This window comes from Crocodylus siamensis, chromosome 3 (genome assembly GCF_052110815.1).
Source record: "Crocodylus siamensis isolate JL-2025a chromosome 3, ASM5211081v1, whole genome shotgun sequence".
Classification (NCBI taxonomy): domain Eukaryota; kingdom Metazoa; phylum Chordata; order Crocodylia; family Crocodylidae; genus Crocodylus; species Crocodylus siamensis.
Window position 1 is genome coordinate 240288194 of NC_143397.1, and position 19668 is coordinate 240307861.

At 45.3% G+C, this 19668-nt stretch overlaps 1 protein-coding gene across 2 annotated transcripts; it reads right to left on the reverse strand.

The window, feature by feature from the left end:
- Positions 1 to 6873: 6873 nt before the first annotated feature.
- C3H8orf76 (chromosome 3 C8orf76 homolog) lies at positions 6874 to 16397 on the reverse strand. 2 transcript variants are annotated; one of them, XM_090040584.1, is made up of 6 exons: positions 16079 to 16397; positions 14581 to 14676; positions 12302 to 12445; positions 11012 to 11523; positions 8355 to 8487; positions 6874 to 7160 (listed from the first exon to the last, which is right to left on the reverse strand). In XM_090040584.1, exons 1-6 carry the CDS (start codon positions 16301 to 16303, stop codon positions 6972 to 6974), a joined length of 1299 nt encoding a protein of 432 aa, XP_089896710.1. In that variant the 5' UTR covers positions 16304 to 16397; the 3' UTR covers positions 6874 to 6971. The 2 variants fall into 2 exon arrangements, with proteins under 2 accessions (XP_089896710.1, XP_089896711.1); XM_090040585.1 differs by lacking the exon at positions 16079 to 16397 and adding an exon at positions 14996 to 15402.
- Positions 16398 to 19668: the final 3271 nt, after the last annotated feature.

The window sequence follows — 19668 nt, forward strand, 5'->3', positions numbered from 1 at the left end:
TGCTGATGTGCCCTATTCCTGACTTGGAAGGATTACCTCTAGGGCTGAGAGGGTAGTACAGGCTCCATCCCCTTTAGGAATCTCTGCAGAGACTGATGAGGGCATTGGCCATTGTAGTGTTTTTTGTGACTAGAACTGACAATTACTTGTAGTAATTGCATTGAGAGCAGCAGTGCATATTATGAAAGTCACCAAAAAGATCTTAGATGGTAACAACTTGCAGTCCCTATCAACTTAATATGGATTTATTCCTGCAACTAAAGCAGCTTTTCATTACCTCAGAATTCTCTATTCCCTCATTATACAGTATTTCATTATGAAACTGGAGACTAATCACTGCTGCTCGAGAGAGACTCCAATTGCTAGACTGTAATTTCCCCTCACAAATCATTGCATGAATAACTGGAATGTGATGCTCAACAGAGAAGTCCCAAAGCAAAACCTCACCAATAACACACCTTTCTGAAATTGGGATTCAGTTCATTTAGTAGCACATGGATCTTGGATATCTTTCCAGTGGTCAACTCACTGCATAGGAAGGGAACAAGAAGACCAATTGCCACTGTTTTTTCAAAGCTAAAGTACTTGATCTTAAGAAACACCAGGCCTCTCCCACTCTCATTTAAAGTAACTGCAGTTATGGATCACAGCTCAAAGTAGAACATCTTAGCTGTGTGAGACATGAAACAACTGTAAGGAAATTCAGGCGGCATAAGCATATCCACTTACTTCTCAAATGAATCTAACACCCATTTATTCTTTAGGATGGAGGGGTTTTTTTGCTTATTTTATGCCATTCAGCACCTGTATATCTTTAAGGATCTGACACATTTAACTCTCCATCAGCTACCACACACTACAAAATAGAGTTTTATAGTCAATTCTTCAAGCATTTGCAGGCTGTGAACACCAAGGCAGAAATGTAATTACTTAGAAGGAGAGGAGCATAATGAAATTAAATTCATCTGGGAATTGGGAAATTCTCTGACATTGAGATAGGTAGATTCCCTTGGTGCCCTCATCATTTGGCACATAAAGTAGTAAAACAGGCAAAATGCTAGGAAAAGTACTACAGGGAACAACCCTGCACTCACTGACCTGGACCCACAATCTAAGAGGCCTTTTCTACCTTCAGTGTTTATAGTATTATAACATACTGAGGCTAGGGCACACTGATTGCATACAGATGTAACTCTCATCAACAGCTTTGTACACAGCAAAACATTTTATAAACTTCCTTTTGAAATCAGTTTTTGTATTCTTTGCCTCCTGTGCACCTTGTATTCCTCTTTCCAGGAACTTGATTTGTTTCTAAGCAGTCAGAACATAACATTAGAATTATTGTCACTCAAATCAATAGGAGCAAAATTAAGCTCATATATCCCCCTGGCCTTGCTGAGTGGCTCACATTCTGTCAATGCTTTAAATACAGATGCGTGAAGCAGGTCAACAATATCTTTTTTTAACCACCAGTTTTGTAATTCAGGGAGCACAAATGAAGCTGGCTGTTTACATAACCTTAGTTACAGAGCTGGTGGTACCACCGGGGTCCAGCAGGGTCTAGGTGCTGTATAGGCACTTATCAAAAAGGCAGTCCCTGGGTGATGTAGGCTTTGCTTCCAGTCTGTCCAGCCCCTAAAACAATTGGATGCTGATCCGTGACTGACGAAGACCGCAAACTGCTATGGACTCACTGCATTTGCTTTACTTTCAGTTGCAACACATGGTGGCAATTTTTATACACAAATCTTTCCTGACTCATGCTTCGTGTGGATACCGCTGAAATGCAAGGGGACAGCAGGACACTGGTGACAGAACACACAAGGGGAGCCTTTACTTCTGGGACTTGCTTCCCCCTTTGGTCCAACAAAGCTCAAGTGCATTGACCTCCATGGCATGTTGGGAGTCTTGTCTCTTTTCTCTGGGGTTTTTGAGGAGACGGCTGTATCAAATCGTGCTTTCTCTCAGAGGTTTGGGGGTCCTTCTTGGTAACTGAGTAGCTTAACAGGCAATTTTCTGTTGTGAGGTATGGGGGGATATAGCATAATAGGCTGAGCACAGCCAACCAGGAAATGGCATCCTGACCAACGCAAAGAGTACAGGAACACCACACGAACCTGCAGCTTGCTGACAGACAGTCACAGTTACGTTACGTAAAATAGCGTTCTTAAAATAAGAACACAGCAATCAAGATTATTACTGCATAGCCAATGCATGAGATCATCAGGGGATCAAGCTTTGGTCTTTTAAAAATATTGGGCATTTGACTTACCAACCTGAAGTTATTGTTCATGCTCAACTACAATGTGGGTGCACTAGACTTGTCAGTCCTTTGGCAAAACTTCTCAAAACCAAATACCAGGGAGATAGAACTGCTTTCAATTGCTGAGTCCATGAGTTCAGTGTTGCACCAATTTCATTCTATTCTGGAAATTCCTACCCCATGTCTCCTGATGAGACATCAACCAGAGGAACGTGGGCCTGGAAAGCCCATCTTATTCCAGTCTGTCCCTCTGCTCTGAGGTATGAGTACACCCAGACCATCCTTGGTACCTGTTTGTCTGACCCCTTACTAAAAACTTGCATGAAAAGGTTTCCATAAACCTCCTTACCTAACCTGTGTTGGTCCCAGTGCTTAGGTATCCTTACAGGGGTCTTTTTTTTTACCCGCAAATTACAAGTTAATCACTTTTATCCTACCCCTAATAGACTGGGGTAAAAGTTGATCAACTGTTTTCATATCTCAACAGGTGACAGCGTGGGGGTGGAGCCACAATCTGCTCCCTGCAGGTCCCTTTAACGGGCACCGGTTCCACCGGCAGCAGCTGGCCCCTGCCTGCAGAACCAGCACATCGCAGAGAGGTGTGGGGAGTGGATTGCGGCTGTGCCCCAGGCCCCGGCCCCGTGTTGTCACTGCTCTGCAATCCTAGTCCTAGTCGCCTGTCCCGCTCCTGGAAGCTACTCCCCACCCACCCATTGCTCCATCCCCTCTGCCCAGATGAGCATGCCCTCACTGCAGGGGTCCCAGGGCAGGCTCCATGGCAGGTGCAGGGCAGATGGGTCAGGTTGCCTAGGCAATGGGGCCGGTGCAGCAGCTGCAGCTCGGGGGCAAGAGCGAGCTACTGCCATGGGGGCTGCCAGGAAGCCAGGTCTGATCGCTGTGCCACCCCCATAGACTACAGCTCCCAGTGTGCCCGAGAGCCATCTGTGAAGATGTGGGGAGGGGGGCTGTGCTCCATGCCAGGCAGCACCTCTGTACCCAGAAGTGGCAGGACTTGCCGCAGGTGCCACAGCTCAGGCTACCTGCCGTGCCTGGGTCAGGCAGGGCCAAGCAACCCACCGCAGGCCAGCTGGATTCATTTGGCCGGCCAGATCCATCCCATGAGCCGTATTTTGCTGACCCAATGTATCTCAGCACGTTCATTCTTTAGGAAGAGCGTCAACACTGATGTCAATGTGCAGCAATACCAATACTCACTACACATTGACCAATCAAAACCTCCACCACCGTTAGTAAAATGTGCCCCCATTTGAAGAGCACTGTTGTAAAACACAAACTTAATTTTTCAAAACATTTTGTAAATTAAGACTTGATCATGGTGTTCTGCCTATCCAGCCAGCCTCAGAGGAACAAGGTAGCTGTTGAGAAGTACATGAGGATTCTTCTAAAGACTGAACTGATGCCCAACTCTAATTATTTTTATGGTGTTATCTTCTTTTGCATGGAAAGCCTGGATCTGATGGTCTGAAAATGACTGCTGCATGGAAACTTAATTTAATTCTTCTTTTTGCTGTTTAGAGGTATGTGGACAGCCATTATCTGAATACAACAGCTCTATTGTATGGCAAACATTACAACTACCTGTGGTACCAAAACATTAACATTGGTGTAGAGCAGTGGTTTTCAACCTTTTTCCATTTGCAGATTCCTAAAAAAATTCAAATGGAAGTGTGGACCCCTTTGGAAATTTAAAACAGAGGTGAATTGTTAGTGTGGGTATTCACGTACTTTGATCATAGCTTTCACAGACCCCTTAGACACAGTCTATGGACCTCTAAGTTGAAAACCGCTGATGTAGAGTTTCCAGCATCACGTGGTGGTGTTAATGTGAAGCTTTCCCATCAAGCAAATGGAAACAGCATGTCTTTCTCCTCTGAATTTCTCGATGGTTGGGTCATTTCTGCAGCTGCTTGTAACTACTTGTTTCCTTGATCATTGGCCAGTTTAGCTTGTGGGAGCCTGTTCAGGATTTTTGGCACAATATGTTGCTGCAATTATAAACTCACTCATTACTGTTTTTCATCAATATTGAACTTATTCATTTGACATTCGAGTTCAGCTGTCATCTAAATTAATAAGCTGCACCCTTTCAATGCCATTAATGCCAAGGCTCAATTGAGCTTTTGTGCTGGATTCAAAACGGACCTTCTATACTACCCATTTGTCTTCAGTCTTCTTTCTCATAATGTTTATGGAGACTTTAACTGTGCAAACCAGCCTTAGTGCCATGCCAGATCAATCTCATGTATTTTCTATTAGTCTTTGCATGGCACTTAGACTGCCTCTGGGGATTTCACTGATTTATGGGGTCAAGATATCCAGCACTGGCTTTGCCAGCTCCACTGCAGAGTAATTGGTTATGACTGTAAAATACTAGGGCTAGCAAAATGTTAGTAAGTATTAAAACAAGCACCGATATAATGGCTTAGTGCATAGGAAGCAAATCCCTAAAGGACTCAGGAGAGGGAAATGGTGGTTTGTACACTGAATCTGAGTCACCAACATGATCGTGTTGCAAAAAAAAAGGCCCATCTCATACAGCAGTATTGCAAGCAAGACATAAGGCATTATCATTCTGAAAAACCCCATAGTTTTAGCCTATGTGAATGGAAGTAGATCATTATGTTTGAGAACACGCTGATTGTTCATGAGGAATACAAGCCTTTCGGACTGCAGAAGGGGTGAATGAAGGAACAAGATAGTCAACCATTGGAGAGAGGCAACATTGACTCACAGGAACAATTGCACAAAACATGGTGCTGCCCTCCCCCCCCCCCAAATTATAGCCTGGGCACTGTACGCAAGCCACTGAAGCAGCAACATGTGGCAAGTTTTTTCCTTTGCCCCAGCCCCCTAGTGGGAATCATGCTTTCTACAACTGTGGAGCCAACTCAGCCAGCTTGTCATAGAAAGGATGCTTTTACAGGAGGAGTGTACTGCAGACCTACAACACAGCAGGCTATTACTCCCCCTAGCAATATGTTAAACAGGCATCCAAGTATGTTTGCCAAACCACCATCTTTCATAATGAGCTGACCAGGATGTGGTTTAATTGCATTAAGTTGTCAACTCACTATAGATAATTTGATGCGACTGGGAAAGATTTTTTTTCTGGTAAAACCCTACAACTTCTGTTTACTGAGTACAAAATGATATGTCACTGAGTATTACAAAAGGAAAATGGAATACCTGCTTTAGAGTCCATTTAAAAGTAGCGGACAAAGGGTGCTTACAAATGGCAGACTAGAGTCTGGTGAATTTGTTTTTAAAAGCCTCGGTATTCTTTAGTACATGGAAAAGAAAGCAACCAAAACTTGAAAAGACAAAAAGGGCAAAATTATGGTTACTGCTACCAGATCAAAAGTTAACAAGACCCAAACACATTCAGAATTTGTGAGGGGAATGCATTTTTTTGGCAAAAGTAAAAGTCCACCTTGATTGCCTGGAGTGTCAGCTCTGTTAAACTCAGGAAGTCAGACAAAACAGAGCACAGAACAAGCCCAAACCATGCCATTTCAGTGCTTTCTGACTGAATTTCTCCTTGAATTCTCTCTGGTGTGTTTTGACAGGTCTTGAAAGTGTCTCTGCTCCTTACAAACCAGTGAAATTGGGAAAGTAAAGAGAACAGTCACAGAGAGCTGTGTAAACTGGAAGAGAAGTTACCATTAAATGATCAGACAAAGACAAACAGCAGAGTTGTTCTTGCTGGAAATATACTGAACATAACAAATAAACTGAGATTCCCAGATTTTTGATCTTGCAAATATGAAGCTTTCTGCATAGAAAGAAATAGTAAATGTTTTAATTTTAAAAATATGTTGACTATATATATATATATATACACATACACACACACACATATATATATATATACACACATACACATACACACATATACATATACAAAATTCTAATTTCTCAGTTCTAAGTGCTGCAAGATAAAACCAGATCCTGAGGGAAGTCCAGGCTGGATACATTACTTAGCAGGGATGTCAAACACATCTGGCCACATGGGCTAGAGGAATGGCACAGGACCAGTCCACCAGCTGAATGAATGGCCCCATGGACCAGATTGGGCCCACGGACAGTTCCACCCCTCTCTGCCTGCATGCCAACTACTCCAGCTAGTCCAGGCCTGCGCCACACGCAGCACCAGGCAGAGCTGGTCTAGGAAGGGTACCACAAATTGTGGTGCTGGGCTTCTTCCTGAAGTACTGCTGGGGCTCTAGTGCCACTATTTTTGCTCAGGTGCTTGGCAGCCAAATAGGTGAAAGCTGTGGCACTGGAACCCCAGCAGCACTGTGGGAATAAGCCCAGCACCACAGCTTGTTCCAGCAGCGACAGCCAAGCACATTCAATACCAGGCTTGTTCCCATGGTGTAGCTGGGGTTTCAGCACTGCTGCGCTTGTTAGATTTTGTGTTCACATTGAAAGCTCCTTTAAAGGCTAAGTGTCACTCGCTCCAGTTGCATTTTATCTCCTGAAACTGTAAATGTAGCAGTGCAGATAGAAAAAAGTCTGAAAGGACACGAAGGGACTGAAGATGGGAAATGCAGCCCATTTATGTTTTTAAAAAAATAAAGTCACCTTGCTTTAAAAACAACATCGTATTAACTTTATTCCAAGTTATTCCATTATCATTTGATGAAAAGAGAACAAAAAATAAATAGAAAAAAAGCCTTTACACTGCTTAGGACGGGGTGCTTATAGCTGGGCAATCTAAATGACACAAACTGTCTTGGAGCTTCTTGAACCATTTGCTTTCAAATTCTTTGGCTGATGCAGTTACCAAGGATGATAGTGCTGAGGCCTCTATACACTTCACCTCTCCCTGACAGTCCTCCTTCAGTTTTTCTGGAATGAGATCCCCTCCCATAACCTGCAAATGAAATAGAGGGAAGAGAGTCAGGAATACAATATAGTTACAGACCCACATAGAAACACATGCCTACAAATTGAAACAGGGATGGTACTGGATCTACATGAAGTTTCCAGCTGTTAATCTATTGCATTTTGCAATAAGTGTGGGAGGTTGAAAGCCCACGTGTCTGAGTTGCAGGATTCCTCTTGGTTCCTAGCTGTGCTGCAGTGCTGGGATATATGCTCCCAAACTGAACTGAAAAGCCACATTACTAACTGGAAGTACAGAACACAGCTGGCAGCAGCAGTAACATTCTGGTCTCCTGATAAAACAGCAGTCAAGCAAGTGCAAGAGAGGGGAACACTTTTCCAGTTAGTTTGTAAAAACAAATCTGTACATCACTGCCCTCTAACGGACAGAGTCAGCCCTCTTATAGGGCTTGTCTGTGAAGTGATTTCCTCTTGACCTCAGTAGGCAAGATCAAGTTATGTAGGTAGTATTGTTCTGGAGCTGAAAGACAGGATTTATATCCCTCACGCTGCCTGGGTGTAACCTCTCTGTAATCACAGCCATGGAATATTTTCCCCAAACTCTGCAATAATTTACATCAGGGCCCAGCTCACAGAACACTACTACTAAAAGTAAAGAATATTACAGAAAAGTCTCCATTTGCTCTTGGGGTTTTTTTTTTAGTTAATAAGGAGTTAGAGTTCTGAATAAAACTATCTTTGTTTCCACATGTTCTCAGTTTGCTTCATGTTTGCAATTCTCTTTCATGCACTCTTTTTAAATAAAACTGGTGCCCACGAAAAAACAGGACACCTTTTAAGTGTGCCTGTACTGTATCTATAAACCGGTGATTCTCAATGGGGATGCCACAGCACCTTGGGGTGCCTTGAGATCCTTTTGGGGGTGCCACAGGATGCCACACTATGTTAGTACTGCTAGGTGTATGAACATGATTCATAAGATAAACCTAAAGATTTCAAATAGGAATCCGCAGTGTTAGAAGCATTCTGACCCATCATGTTTTTTCTGAACGCTTTGCAACAGGAAAAGTGCTCTACTGTTTTTCTGCAGTCAAAAGTTAAGTGAAAACAGAGTTGAGATTTTCCAAGGAGTGGGGGGGAATCTATTGAGGGGTGCCTTAAGTCTAAAAAGGTTGAGAAATACTGCTAAAAACTCTCATCTGAAAATGAAATGTGCCCTCACCTCAGTAATCAACAGCAAGGATTTTTCCTTTAAACCAAAGGATTTTACTTGGACTTCTATTTCTTGCTGAACTCGTAAATTATTCTCCAAAGCAAAAGACGACTGTTGTAACTGCATAAGTTGAAGTAAAAGTCTGAAAGCAGAAAGTCAGTTCAAAGAGGTGACAGCTTTTAAATTATTAAACAGGCAATGCAATGCCCACACTTTTACATTTTGTCTTCTTCAAGGGTATGCTGACCAGGGCAGCAGGGGAAGTGTGTGTCCATTACACGTTGTAGGTTATGCTACATGCAGCACATGTTATGCGCTCAATGTAAAACTCTGGATGACAGTAGGGTTCATCTCTGCATATAAAGGTAAGTATTTTTTTTTACCATGAAAGCTAGGAACTTAATTTTTAAGAGAAAGCAGCAGATTCGACTCCGAGTTATCTAACCCACAAAACCCAATGCTGAGATGTGGTTCTACAATCTTTCCCAATAGTTCCTGTTTCAAAGGAGTACCGCTAGAATCAGTATCGTAATTTACAGGGCAGATTCTGGCACCCACAAAACTGACTGGGCAAACCCATTTCTTTAAAAGGCCAGTTACAGAAAACAGTAACATGTTGAAGACTGAATCTCAAACAACTACTGTAAAGAGCCTTCAGGAGAGGGGATATCGCATATCTTTAACCTGTGAGTCCACGACAGCTCACCTGTACGTAAGTGCTAAATATAGTTTAAAAAACAACTCAAATATTATCTTTATTTACAAAAGATTTTGTTTTTGTTACTTTAGCTCAGTTATATTCCGAGGCAGGACTTTTAGGAAAAGAAAAATTAAAAAGTTTAGTGCAGAACAGAACTAGGTGAGATTTTTTTACCCAAATATATATGTCAAAAAAAAGCCAGATTCAAGATAACCAAAACTAGTTGTGAATTTGGCAAATACTTTTCCAGGGGAAAAAACTGAAAGTTAATTTTTGTTAGGAGATGCATGATGGTACGTGGTATGGGGAATAAAAATACATATCATTCAGAAGAACTGTACACGACGAGGGCAAATCAGTGCTTCTAAGTAACTGAAACTGAACTCTCCACACTGATGTATGCAGAACAAAACAGCATTGGTCTGAATGCAGTTTTAATATCCCAAGAAGTGTTCGATCCACCACGCCTCTCTAGAACTTAATTAAAAGTCACCTTCTCTTAGTTCTAGCACCGTTGGAAATATAAATTATTCAACCCGTTTTTACCACCCTCAAGGGATGGGTATACCTCATCTGTTGTAAGGCGTTCACTGTAAACACTTTAAAAGCCCACAATATGGCTTTAACATATTCACCGACAAATTATTTCTGAAAGACAAGGACAAAAATCATCTGACAAAAACCAGGCTCCATTTACCTCTTTCAGATTAAGCTTTACATATAGGTTTCTGTTTTTGTGGCAGCAAGAAAAGGGAGAGAGAAATGCTCAAGCATTTCAGTGCACTCCTGTCAGTCAACTGTCACAGGACTTATTTGTCAGCCTCATCCATTATGTAAATTGGTGAATTATTAAAATTCTCTCTCAAGTATCTAAGCTTCAACCAAATAATACAGGCTGTAACCCCAGGAGGGAGGCTGGCTATCCCATATTCTTGAGAACTTCAACTGCTGGAGCCTGAATTCCCAAACTAAAAGCAACAGTACTATTAAAGCAACAGTATTTTCAGTGTCAGTATAGGAAAGCTTCTAAACAAAATTATTTTGAAGTATTTTAAAGTACAACCTACACCCCTTTAAAAGGATGTCACTGAGAAGACATATATTTTTTGAATCCTTGAGCAGTACCAACATCTTAGGGAACTAAAGCAAACAACCAAAAGCCAGGAATGAATTTACTTCCTCCTTCCCATTTAAAAAATGTGGTTTTCTTTTTGCATCAAACTCATTTTACACAGCAAAGCCGGGCTGGTGAGCTTCATGTCCCAGTTGTCATCCCACAATAAAATGTTGCCACATTTGTGTTTCAAACAGTAGAGGTAATCTCTAAATTGCCACCACAAAATGTTGATAGGAGAGCTGTTTTATACCAGTGTTGCCCAAACTTCAGTCCATGGAGTACAAAGCAATCCGTGGTTGCTCTGTGAACATCAGGCCCCATGTGCCTTTAGAATGTTTTCAATTAAAAGTCTCAGTGATAAGGGTGTGTTCTGGTCCACGAGAAAGTGAGAGCTGTGAGTGGTTCCCAGATATTTTAAGCCAGTGAACCAACGTTTTAAACCAAGACCAGGGACACACAACACACTTATATCACTAATTTTAAGATGTAACTGATCTTAAGGCAGACTGTACACAACGTCCAGCTCTACAACTTGTGCAACTTACTTAAATCTGGAAAAATGAAGGGTAAGTCTACACTGGTGTTGATTACACCACTATGTGCACAGTGTTTCTGCAGATTATCCTGGGGTTTGCTCAGTTGCTACTTTCCCTCCACATACAAGCAATGTGCTTAACAGCTCCTAAATACCTGCGGCAAACATAGGATAGTTGCTCATCCATCCACTCCCGAGCTCAGTGTAATTTACCCTGGTGTACAAAATTGATGTAAATTAAACCAGTGTAAATGTATCATGTGTTCAGGCCCCGAGCCTAGATAGCACTTGCCTTTAATTATATATTTAGTTACCTTGTTCTGACAAAGGAGGCACATGCCTTTATCCCAACATCTTTCAATGCTTCCTGTCCACAGGACATAAAGGTGGCATGTTTCACTTTGTTCTGTGGTTTCGATTCTTCCATGGTACAAAGGGATCCTTGTCCTGTTTGGTTAGCACTACAAGATACAAAATCCCCATCCTTTCTCTCTGTAGCACGTCTTGACTGAAAATCTTCTTCCCAGCTGTGCAGTTTGGGACACTGAAAGCTCATTTCCTTTCCTGATGAGGTTTCAACAGCGTGGTTGTTTGCAGCAAAATCTTTGCACTGATTGAGTTTCATTTCTGAAATGAACAATGGAGTCTGCAAAAGGCTCATGTAAGCCTCAGCAAGTAACTTCCAATACCAAGGGTTAAAAGTATGCAAAGAGATTAGTTGCTGTAGACATGTGATCATTTCCTCAGTATTTTCCAGATTACAGTATATGGCAAACTGCAAGTTGAGTACAGTTGTTAAATGATCTGTGTTAGTTGCCCAATCCCTCTAGAAACAAAAGACAGCAGATTAAAAGCCAATATCAGAAAGAACTCAGTCCTCTGTAGCACAGAAATATAACTTTCAGAGCAAGTGATAAACATATCTCTCCCAAGGCATCTTGTTTATGATATTCAATTAATTTTGGAAAAACTCAGGAATACTTTAATTCTGCTAAATCCATTAGGATAAAATGGTATAACCTATCCACTGAATGGATTTCCCTTGGGGGTGCTTCATACCAACCTGAAAGACAGGCTGAGCCTTGAATTATCTAGTTTCATATACGGCCCACCTCAGCTGTATGCAAGTGATTTTACATAAAATCAGCGCTAGCAGTGGTGTCCAGAGTCTCTGGAACATTTTCCTTTCTGGAGTCAGAACTGTTCTTGGGGGAACATATTTCTTTGAGGGTCAGTTTGGGAACCGAACATTTGGAAATAAAAGCAGAACATATACTGTGAGTGACACTTGTGGCACGAAGATACTAATTGTTCATTTACCATCCCTGTTCTTGCAGCCACTATCCCATTATGTAAATCCAGCCTACAGAGCAGGCTATGTAGATCTCTCCAGGACTACCTGCCCACACTGAGTGAGCTGCAATAGCTTTGTGGAGCAATGCCTTGGTTTCTAAAGAAAACACATACCTACGGTGACACCTGCCTTCCAAGCACTGAGCTCACAGAGGGGTCTAATAAATGAAGAAAGTTTTTTCTGGAAAACGGCATATGCAGAAAGAGGGCAGAGTCTGGCTGTGTATGGGGGGAAAGGATGCACAACTAACCAGTTTTTCTGCAATATCCAGAGCCTCCTGGTGCCTTCCTAGGTGAGCTAAACACCGAGCCTGGCCCTCTTGGACATCTCTTCTCATCGCAATATTACTGGGAGGTAACAGCAGCAGACAGCTGGAATATTCAGCCAGAGCTTTCTAGAAGGCAGTTTGCAAAAGTAAAAGTTAAATGAAAAAGCAACAGGAAACACGGCTGAGCAGGAGTAAAATAATAACAAGAAGGACAAAAAGCTACAACCAGAGGAATTTGAAGACCACACAAGGAGGACTTAGGTCGAGCCTCAAAACTACTGCTAAGTTACCAATGAAGTCTAGAGGGACTTAAGAGTGTCTGGGCATGCCTGGAACTGCCTAAGTCTTGCTTATGATGAGTATGTATGTATGCCATGCTCCTCCATCTCCCTCCCCTTCAGGTTTCACAAACACAAGGTACCTGTCTCATCAACGGGCCTAGGCCAACTGCACTAGGCCCCACACAAGGGACAGCCAGAGGAGAACCTTCCTTTTACCCAATAGCTCAGTGGTTAGAGTGCCAATGCCAGGAGAGGGAGACTGGTGTTTAAATCTCTCCTCTCACCTAGGGGATCTCCATCTGATTTTACCACCTCTCAGGTAAATCCCCTAAATCACCAAGTGAGGTGTTACTCTAGGGTAGGCTACTCTAAATGGCTCCTGTTGGGGCTGCTCCACTTTGCAGAGAATGATTAAACATTCCTTGGACCAGAGAGGTGAGCCTGAGCAATAGACTGTACAGCATGGTGATTAGGGCACTCACCAGGGCTCCAATTAGTATTTAAGTATTTCACAGCTAGTCTATACTGAAGCAGAGACTAGACTTTAAGTCTTTCCCCTTCCCCACTCCCCTCTTCTTATCAGTAGACCAGGGGTGTCAAATTCATCTGGCTCGGCAGGCCAGATGAGTAGCACAGATCCAGTCCCTGGACCAGATCTTGCCAACAGACCACCTCCCTCCCTGGATGTCAGGTTCCAGCACCCAGGGGGGCCCACTCTTGGACCCACACTGCACTGCAATTCTGCCCAGTCTGGGATGCCAGGCCAGTTGTATGTGGCATGGGTCCCAGACTGGCTGGGGCAGGTGTCGCATGCTGCACAGCTCTCAAAGCAGCCACGTTGGGGCTGCCTGTGGCGTGGGTCCCAGGCCCTGAACACATGGGCAATCCAGCAAGTGCTATATGTGGCCTGTAGGACTGCCCTGGGATCCAGGAGCAGCACCTGGGGCAGGATGACATGATCCCATGAGCCATATCATTAATATTCCTGTAGGAGACTATATAGAGTACTGCTAGCCTCTCTCTCTCCAAATACCTCATTATTCAATACAAAAACAAGCAGAATGCTTATGACAGGCAGAATTAAGAGCAACTCACCAGCATTTCTCCTGGATGGGAGCTGTTGGGACCTATCCCCTCTGGCAAACGAGGGAGGTGGCCCTGAGTAACTCACATTCTGGCCAAGTGCTCTAGCTCAATGGTTCAATCTTGTTAGACTCCTATTTCCTATTTGAAATCTCGTGGCTTATCTTGTGAATCACAGGCAGGTGTCTGTACACCTAGGAGTGCTAAATATTGCATGACCCCCTGTAGCACGCTTGAAAGGATCTCATGGCACCCTAGGGTGCTTTAGATTTCATAGACATTAGGGCTGGAAGGGACCTCGGAAGATCATTGAGTCCAGCCCCCCGCCCAAAGGGCAGGAAGTCAGCTGGGGTCATAGGAACCCAAGCATCCAATTTGCTCTTGAAGGTGTTCAGTGTTGGTGCTTGAACCACCTCCGCTGGCAGGCTGTTCCAAACCTTGGGGGCTCGGACAGTAAAGACATTCTTCCTTATGTCCAGCCTGAAACAGTCTCGCAGGAGTTTATGACCGTTCGACCTCATCAACCCTTGGGGCGCTCTGGTGAACAAACATTCCCCCAGATCCTGGTGGCCATCAGATCACCCCTGAGCCTGCGCTTTTCCAAGCTAAAGAGCCCCATTGCTCTCAGCCTGTCGTCATAAGGTCTGTTTTCCTGACCTTTGATCATGCGCGTGGCTCTTCTCTGGACTCTCTCTAGCAAAAAGCTTGGACTCTCTCTAGCCACAAAGTTTTGGCTAAAAGGTAGAACGTGCAGTCAGTTCCATTTAAAGTTTGGAGCCCTACCCACTTAAGGGCTTATCTATTTGCCTCGAGGACCACAGAAACAAAGCTCTCCGTGTACAGAGTAAGATCACACTTTGGCTTACAAGTCTGCTCAGCACTGGTAAAGCGAGGTACCTGAAAGGCTCGCTGCCGGTAGGCCAGATCACCACAGAATTTCTTGGCAGTCAGAATTTCAACGTCATCCTTGCAGTCTGATGCCTCACAAAACCACTGAAAACGTAAAATAAAATGTTCAAGTATCTGCTGGAAAATGAACTGATGATTTTCACTTGACTACTGTGAAAACAGCTAATGAAAAAAACTGTCTATGTGTGGACTGGACCGAGTAGCTGATTTGCCATACTGGCCCTCCAGGTGCGCCCCATACTTAAAATCTCCATCACTAAAAATAAAAAGGCAGAATTGAGCCTAAGAGCACATAAGAGGCACACCCAAAGCTAGCACTGAGCTAACTGCAAACACAGATGGCATGAGGGCGAGTCAGCTCATGCAGACTCTGCTGGTCCTTCTGGGACCCGCATCAGCTCACGTGTGCCTGCCCCATGGCGCAGCAAGCGGTGCAGGCTTCGCTCCATCGTCCTCCAGCTGAGCCCGGGGAGACGAGAAGCCAATCAATCCCTTCCCCTCCGCCTGAGGCAGTGCTGGGCAGGCAGGGCAGTGCTGCGTGTCAGTGGGACCAGCTGGTCATCTTCCATGCCGCGCTCCTGCGCCTTTCCCTGACAGACCACTGCCAACTCCCAAGTGTGTTCAAGGCCCCTGCAGCCACAGCTGAAGCAGGGCAGGGCCCCTCGACCTGAAGGACACCAAGAAAAGCTAGAGGGAGCTTCATGGGGTTATCCCAAACCCTTGGACTGGGGAACCAGTGGGTTGAGAAAAAGATTGCTCAAGAGGGAGAGGAGTTTTTCCTTCACAAATGTAAGTTTATTCAGCACGTAAGAAATGCACTAGTTACTTTGCTTCCCGTCCAGTTGATTAGACGGTTCGGAGCCGTGCTGGGACACTGAGTGAGGGATGTGCTCCAGGCGCCCTTCAGGCCTTTTAGCCCTTTGTTTTTAAACTGCTTTACACCTTCTGTTCTCTGCCTATTTATGACTTTGACAACTACTGGCTACTTATAAGATGCTGACACCACCCCTTCTTTACTGCTTTTTCTACAACCAGCCACGCATCGACACCCCCGTGCCACACGCAACCGGCCCTGCCTTTCCCATCGCACGTCGTCCCTCCCCGCCTTTCGCCCCACTCTCATTATGCTGCTGCTTGCACCGAATCCGCCGCTGCTCGCTCAGCGGGGGCCAGGCGGCCACCTCGCGACACCGCGCCGGGATTTTCCCGTTATGAGGGGGCAGCGCGGCTGCGAGCCGCCGGCCCTACGGGCTCCCACCAGGGCAGGCCCCGCGGGGCTCGGGCAGATCGAAGACTGGTTCGGGAGAGCCAGGCCGCGGGGTCTGCAGAAACCCCCGGAGATCCCGGAGCCCCTCCCCGACCCCACCCCACGTGACAGCCCCCCCGGAAGCCCCTCCCCCACCCTGCTCCTCCCCACCCCTCCCCCAGAGCCCCTCGGCCCCCCTCAATCCCTCCCCGCTCGGCCGTGGGGCGGCCCTGCGCTGACCCGAGGCTCGCAGCGCCTGGCGGTGTAGCCCGGGCCCCGGGGACCGCCGCGGCCGCGGTCCCTGCTGGGCGCGAAGAGCGAGTCGTCGAAGCCGAAGCCGAGCGTCGGCTCCATCCCCCGGCCGGTCCTCCCGGCCCGCCGAGGCGAGGGGCAGAGCGTCGCGGCTGCCCGCCGAGGGCAGGAGCCAGGCGGAGGCCGAGGCCAGAAGGGCCCATTCTTGACCATAGAGAGGGGATGCGGCGGCAGCTAGAGCGTCACGCCGCGGAGCGCCCGCCGCAGCCATTTTGGATTGGGGCACGGCGGGGAGAGGTAGCCAGCCCAACCCCGCCCCGAGCACGCTACCGGCCTCCTCCTCGGGGACTACCGCTCCCGGCACGCCCCGCGCTCGGCGCACTGCATACTGGGAACTGTAGTCCTCAGACAGGGGTTCAATCACGTGACTCCTCTTTGGGGGTGGGGCCAGAGCTGTGGGGGCCACAGGAAATGGAGCCATGTTTCCGGCAGAGGGGCCCAGGCAGTCACCACAGAGCCCTGGCGCTTGTCCTGGCGTGTGCCCTCATGCTCATGTTGCTGCACCCCAGTGTCACCCTGGTGCAGGGCAGGAAAACCCCCACGCTTCAGCATGCCCAGGACTGGGGAACGACCAGTCCGTGCCACCGGCCAGTGCGCGGCGGCAGAAGGAGCTTGGAGCTTGTGACTGAGCCATGGGAGCTGAGCGCCGTTCCCTCCTGGGCTTGCCCGGCTCACACCGCCAGGGGAGCTGACGTTCCTTGGGCTCTTGACTCGTGCATTTCCTTCTCGAATTCACAAGCAAAGCCGCCTTGTCATTTATTTCCTTTCAAAGCAATAAGAGGGTATAACGTGAGCAAAAGGCTCTGGCAGTCGCAAGGAAACCACGCCTGCCTGGCGTTGCTAAATGTGCTTGCAGGCTTAACAAGAGCACGTTGGTCAAAAACACGGTCCAGTCGTCTCGCCTGCTGGTGCCACCCACTCGAAAATCGGGCGTTAGATTAGATGTAGTCTTACGCAGAGTTTAGATGATGGATTGGATAGGCTGGTGCTGTCCTGAGGCAAGTGGCTGGATTAAATGACCTCTGGAGGTCCCATCCAGGCTGCCTTCTCCTTGACTCGGTGTGCCGGGTTCAGTCATAAAACTGATTAAAAAATAAGACTTCAAAATAAATTGCTGGGTTCTTCCACACTTCCTCCCTGGGTTTCACATTCTTAAACTCTGGCTCTGAATCGCAGGGGCTAGCAACTTTGTATTGTATGTAAATTAAGGCTTTCTTCAAAAAGCATGACTGTAAATGCTGAGGTTTAAAGAAAACTACCAAGTAGTCTAGGATTGTTAACAAAAATGCAACAGTTGGGAACCATGAACAAAAGTTGATGAATGTGTGTATTGCAAAAACCTGCAATACTGAAATATATGCTCAACACTTCCACAAGCCTTTAAGCATGCACATGAGAAGTCTTATTGAAGCAAATGGGACTGCTGTGAAATAAAGCATAATCTGTACATTTTACATATACTCGCCTCTTAGCCATGTATCATTTGGGTTTGTTATTTTTAAATCTTCATTGCATTCATTTTCTCAACTCGATCTTCAAAGCAAACTCATAGAAGTAATTTTTTAAATTACGAATGTTTCTGTCATCAAGTCAGTTTTAAACACGCACACCTACACTTTTATGCACAACGTATTTCTAAATGCCTGTGTGATCTAGACAGACAAGTTTCTTTGGGTGAACCTGATATCTTTTATTAGACCAACTTAAATAGTTGGGGGGAAAAATTAGTAAGTTTTCGGGTTTAAAAACTCTTCACCAGGCTGAGGAAGTCTCTGTATGATCTAGATGTACTTGTCAAATGTGCATAACTCCAGTCAATCAAGATGTTTTACCGCTTCGTCTGTAGCATAAACCCTTTCATAATGTCAAGCTTGAAAAAAAAAGTGAGATTGGCTTTGGGGTTTTTTCCATAGGAACTGCGTTTTCTCTCTCTGAACACTGCTGTCAGGAGATTTTTCAAACTTAAAAAATTCAGCATTGGTCTGTGACCAAGCATAAGAAGTGTCATGCCTTAAAGGTGAATTGCCTGTAAAAATGTGCGTGTGAATAGCAGGAGCTAAATCAGTAACATTTTGTCATCTACAGTTAGAGCAATTGAGGGACTACTACAATAGAAGCTAGAAGAAAGGACTTCGGATTGAACTGTATCAGTATCGTTTCCTTTTCCTTAATACAGCAATATATGCGCCTTAGAAAGAGATGCCATATTTTTATAAGATAAGAGGAAAAAAATACTTACCTAACAACTTTCCAGAATACAGTGAGGCTAAAACAACAGGTCACTTGCATCTGCACTCCTGCATCTCTTCAAGATGAGGCTTGACAATCACCTGGCTGGGGTTGTCTGACCTCTGTCCTCTTTCCTGTCAGGGGCAGGGGGTCAGACATGGTGATCCACTGGGTCCCTTCTGACTCTATACTCTATGAATCTATTAATCTATGCATTTAACTTCCTGAAGCGTCTCAAAATCCTCTTTGCCATGGTCTTTATAAGGCTCTACAAATCACCTGCAGTTTTTATACAGAAAAGTCAAGCAGTCCCCCTTTTCTTCATGAAATCATGTAAAAAGCAACACTTGCCCCAAAATCTAATATACAAAGTTTTAAGGTGAGTTTTCAGTATCCAGTGGTATCACTTTCCCTCTGTTGATAGTACCCTGCTGGAGATGCGGCATATGGCCACAAGGTTTTCTGGCTGTCCCCACACCAGCTCCCTGAACGACTCGAGCTAGATTGACCCAAACACTGTTGCTGACATAGCTAACCCCCTTGAAATAGATGTAGCTATGTTGGATTCTTAACAACTTCCTAGCCAACCTCACTTTGCCAGGACAACTTTGTAGCATGGTCCTCAGCAAAAGCCAGGATGGTTTATTATTCTTGTTATTATTAATATTATCATTGTTGTTATTATTGTCATGCCTGCATTCAGCAACTAGGCCTCCTGGGCGTGAGATCTGACTGCATTGACTGAATGCACCAAGAGAGAAGAGCATCTGCTTCCTCCTACTGGAAGATTAGCTGTGAACTTTGAATTCTGCCAACTTCTGCTCCCCAAGAAGTACATTTTCACGTTTCGACTCTAGTTTTATCCTGGACCCCCGGAACCCTCTTCTGCAAAGAAATGTTAGCGTGTGAGAGCACTTAATTCCTGCTCCCTTCAGGACTGGGGTTGCGTTGCTACACAGTCGAACCCAAGACACAGAGCACCGGAGTCCGGAAAGTCCAGTAAGAGCAAACAGCAAGAAGGAAAATGAGTAATCAAAGTGAAATGTGAAGCTAGCCCAAACTAAAACACGAAGTGCAGGATATTCCCCGGAGCAACTCCAAGAGCAGCCACTTGGCTGCCAACTTGGATTGCACAGTCCTCCAGAGTTCAGGGTTTGAGCCACATTTGCCTCCAAGGATACCAGTGTGGTCTGCAAATTACCCATTTTGCAATGCAGAAAACTTGTCAGTTAACAGAGAACTCCTTTGTCTGGGAAACGATAGCATAGCAGTAATTCCCGAGCACCACG

Bases quoted from the DNA above. Each gene is read 5' to 3' on its own strand.
- C3H8orf76 (XM_090040584.1), bottom strand. From the start codon at position 16,303: ATGGTCAAGAATGGGCCCTTCTGGCCTCGGCCTCCGCCTGGCTCCTGC. The intron at 14,677-16,078 runs GTCAGCGCAGGG...TTACGTTTTCAG, and splicing joins CCAGGCGCTGCGAGCCTCGG to TGGTTTTGTGAGGCATCAGA. The intron at 12,446-14,580 runs GTACCTCGCTTT...ACTGCCTTCTAG, and splicing joins ACCGGCAGCGAGCCTTTCAG to AAAGCTCTGGCTGAATATTC.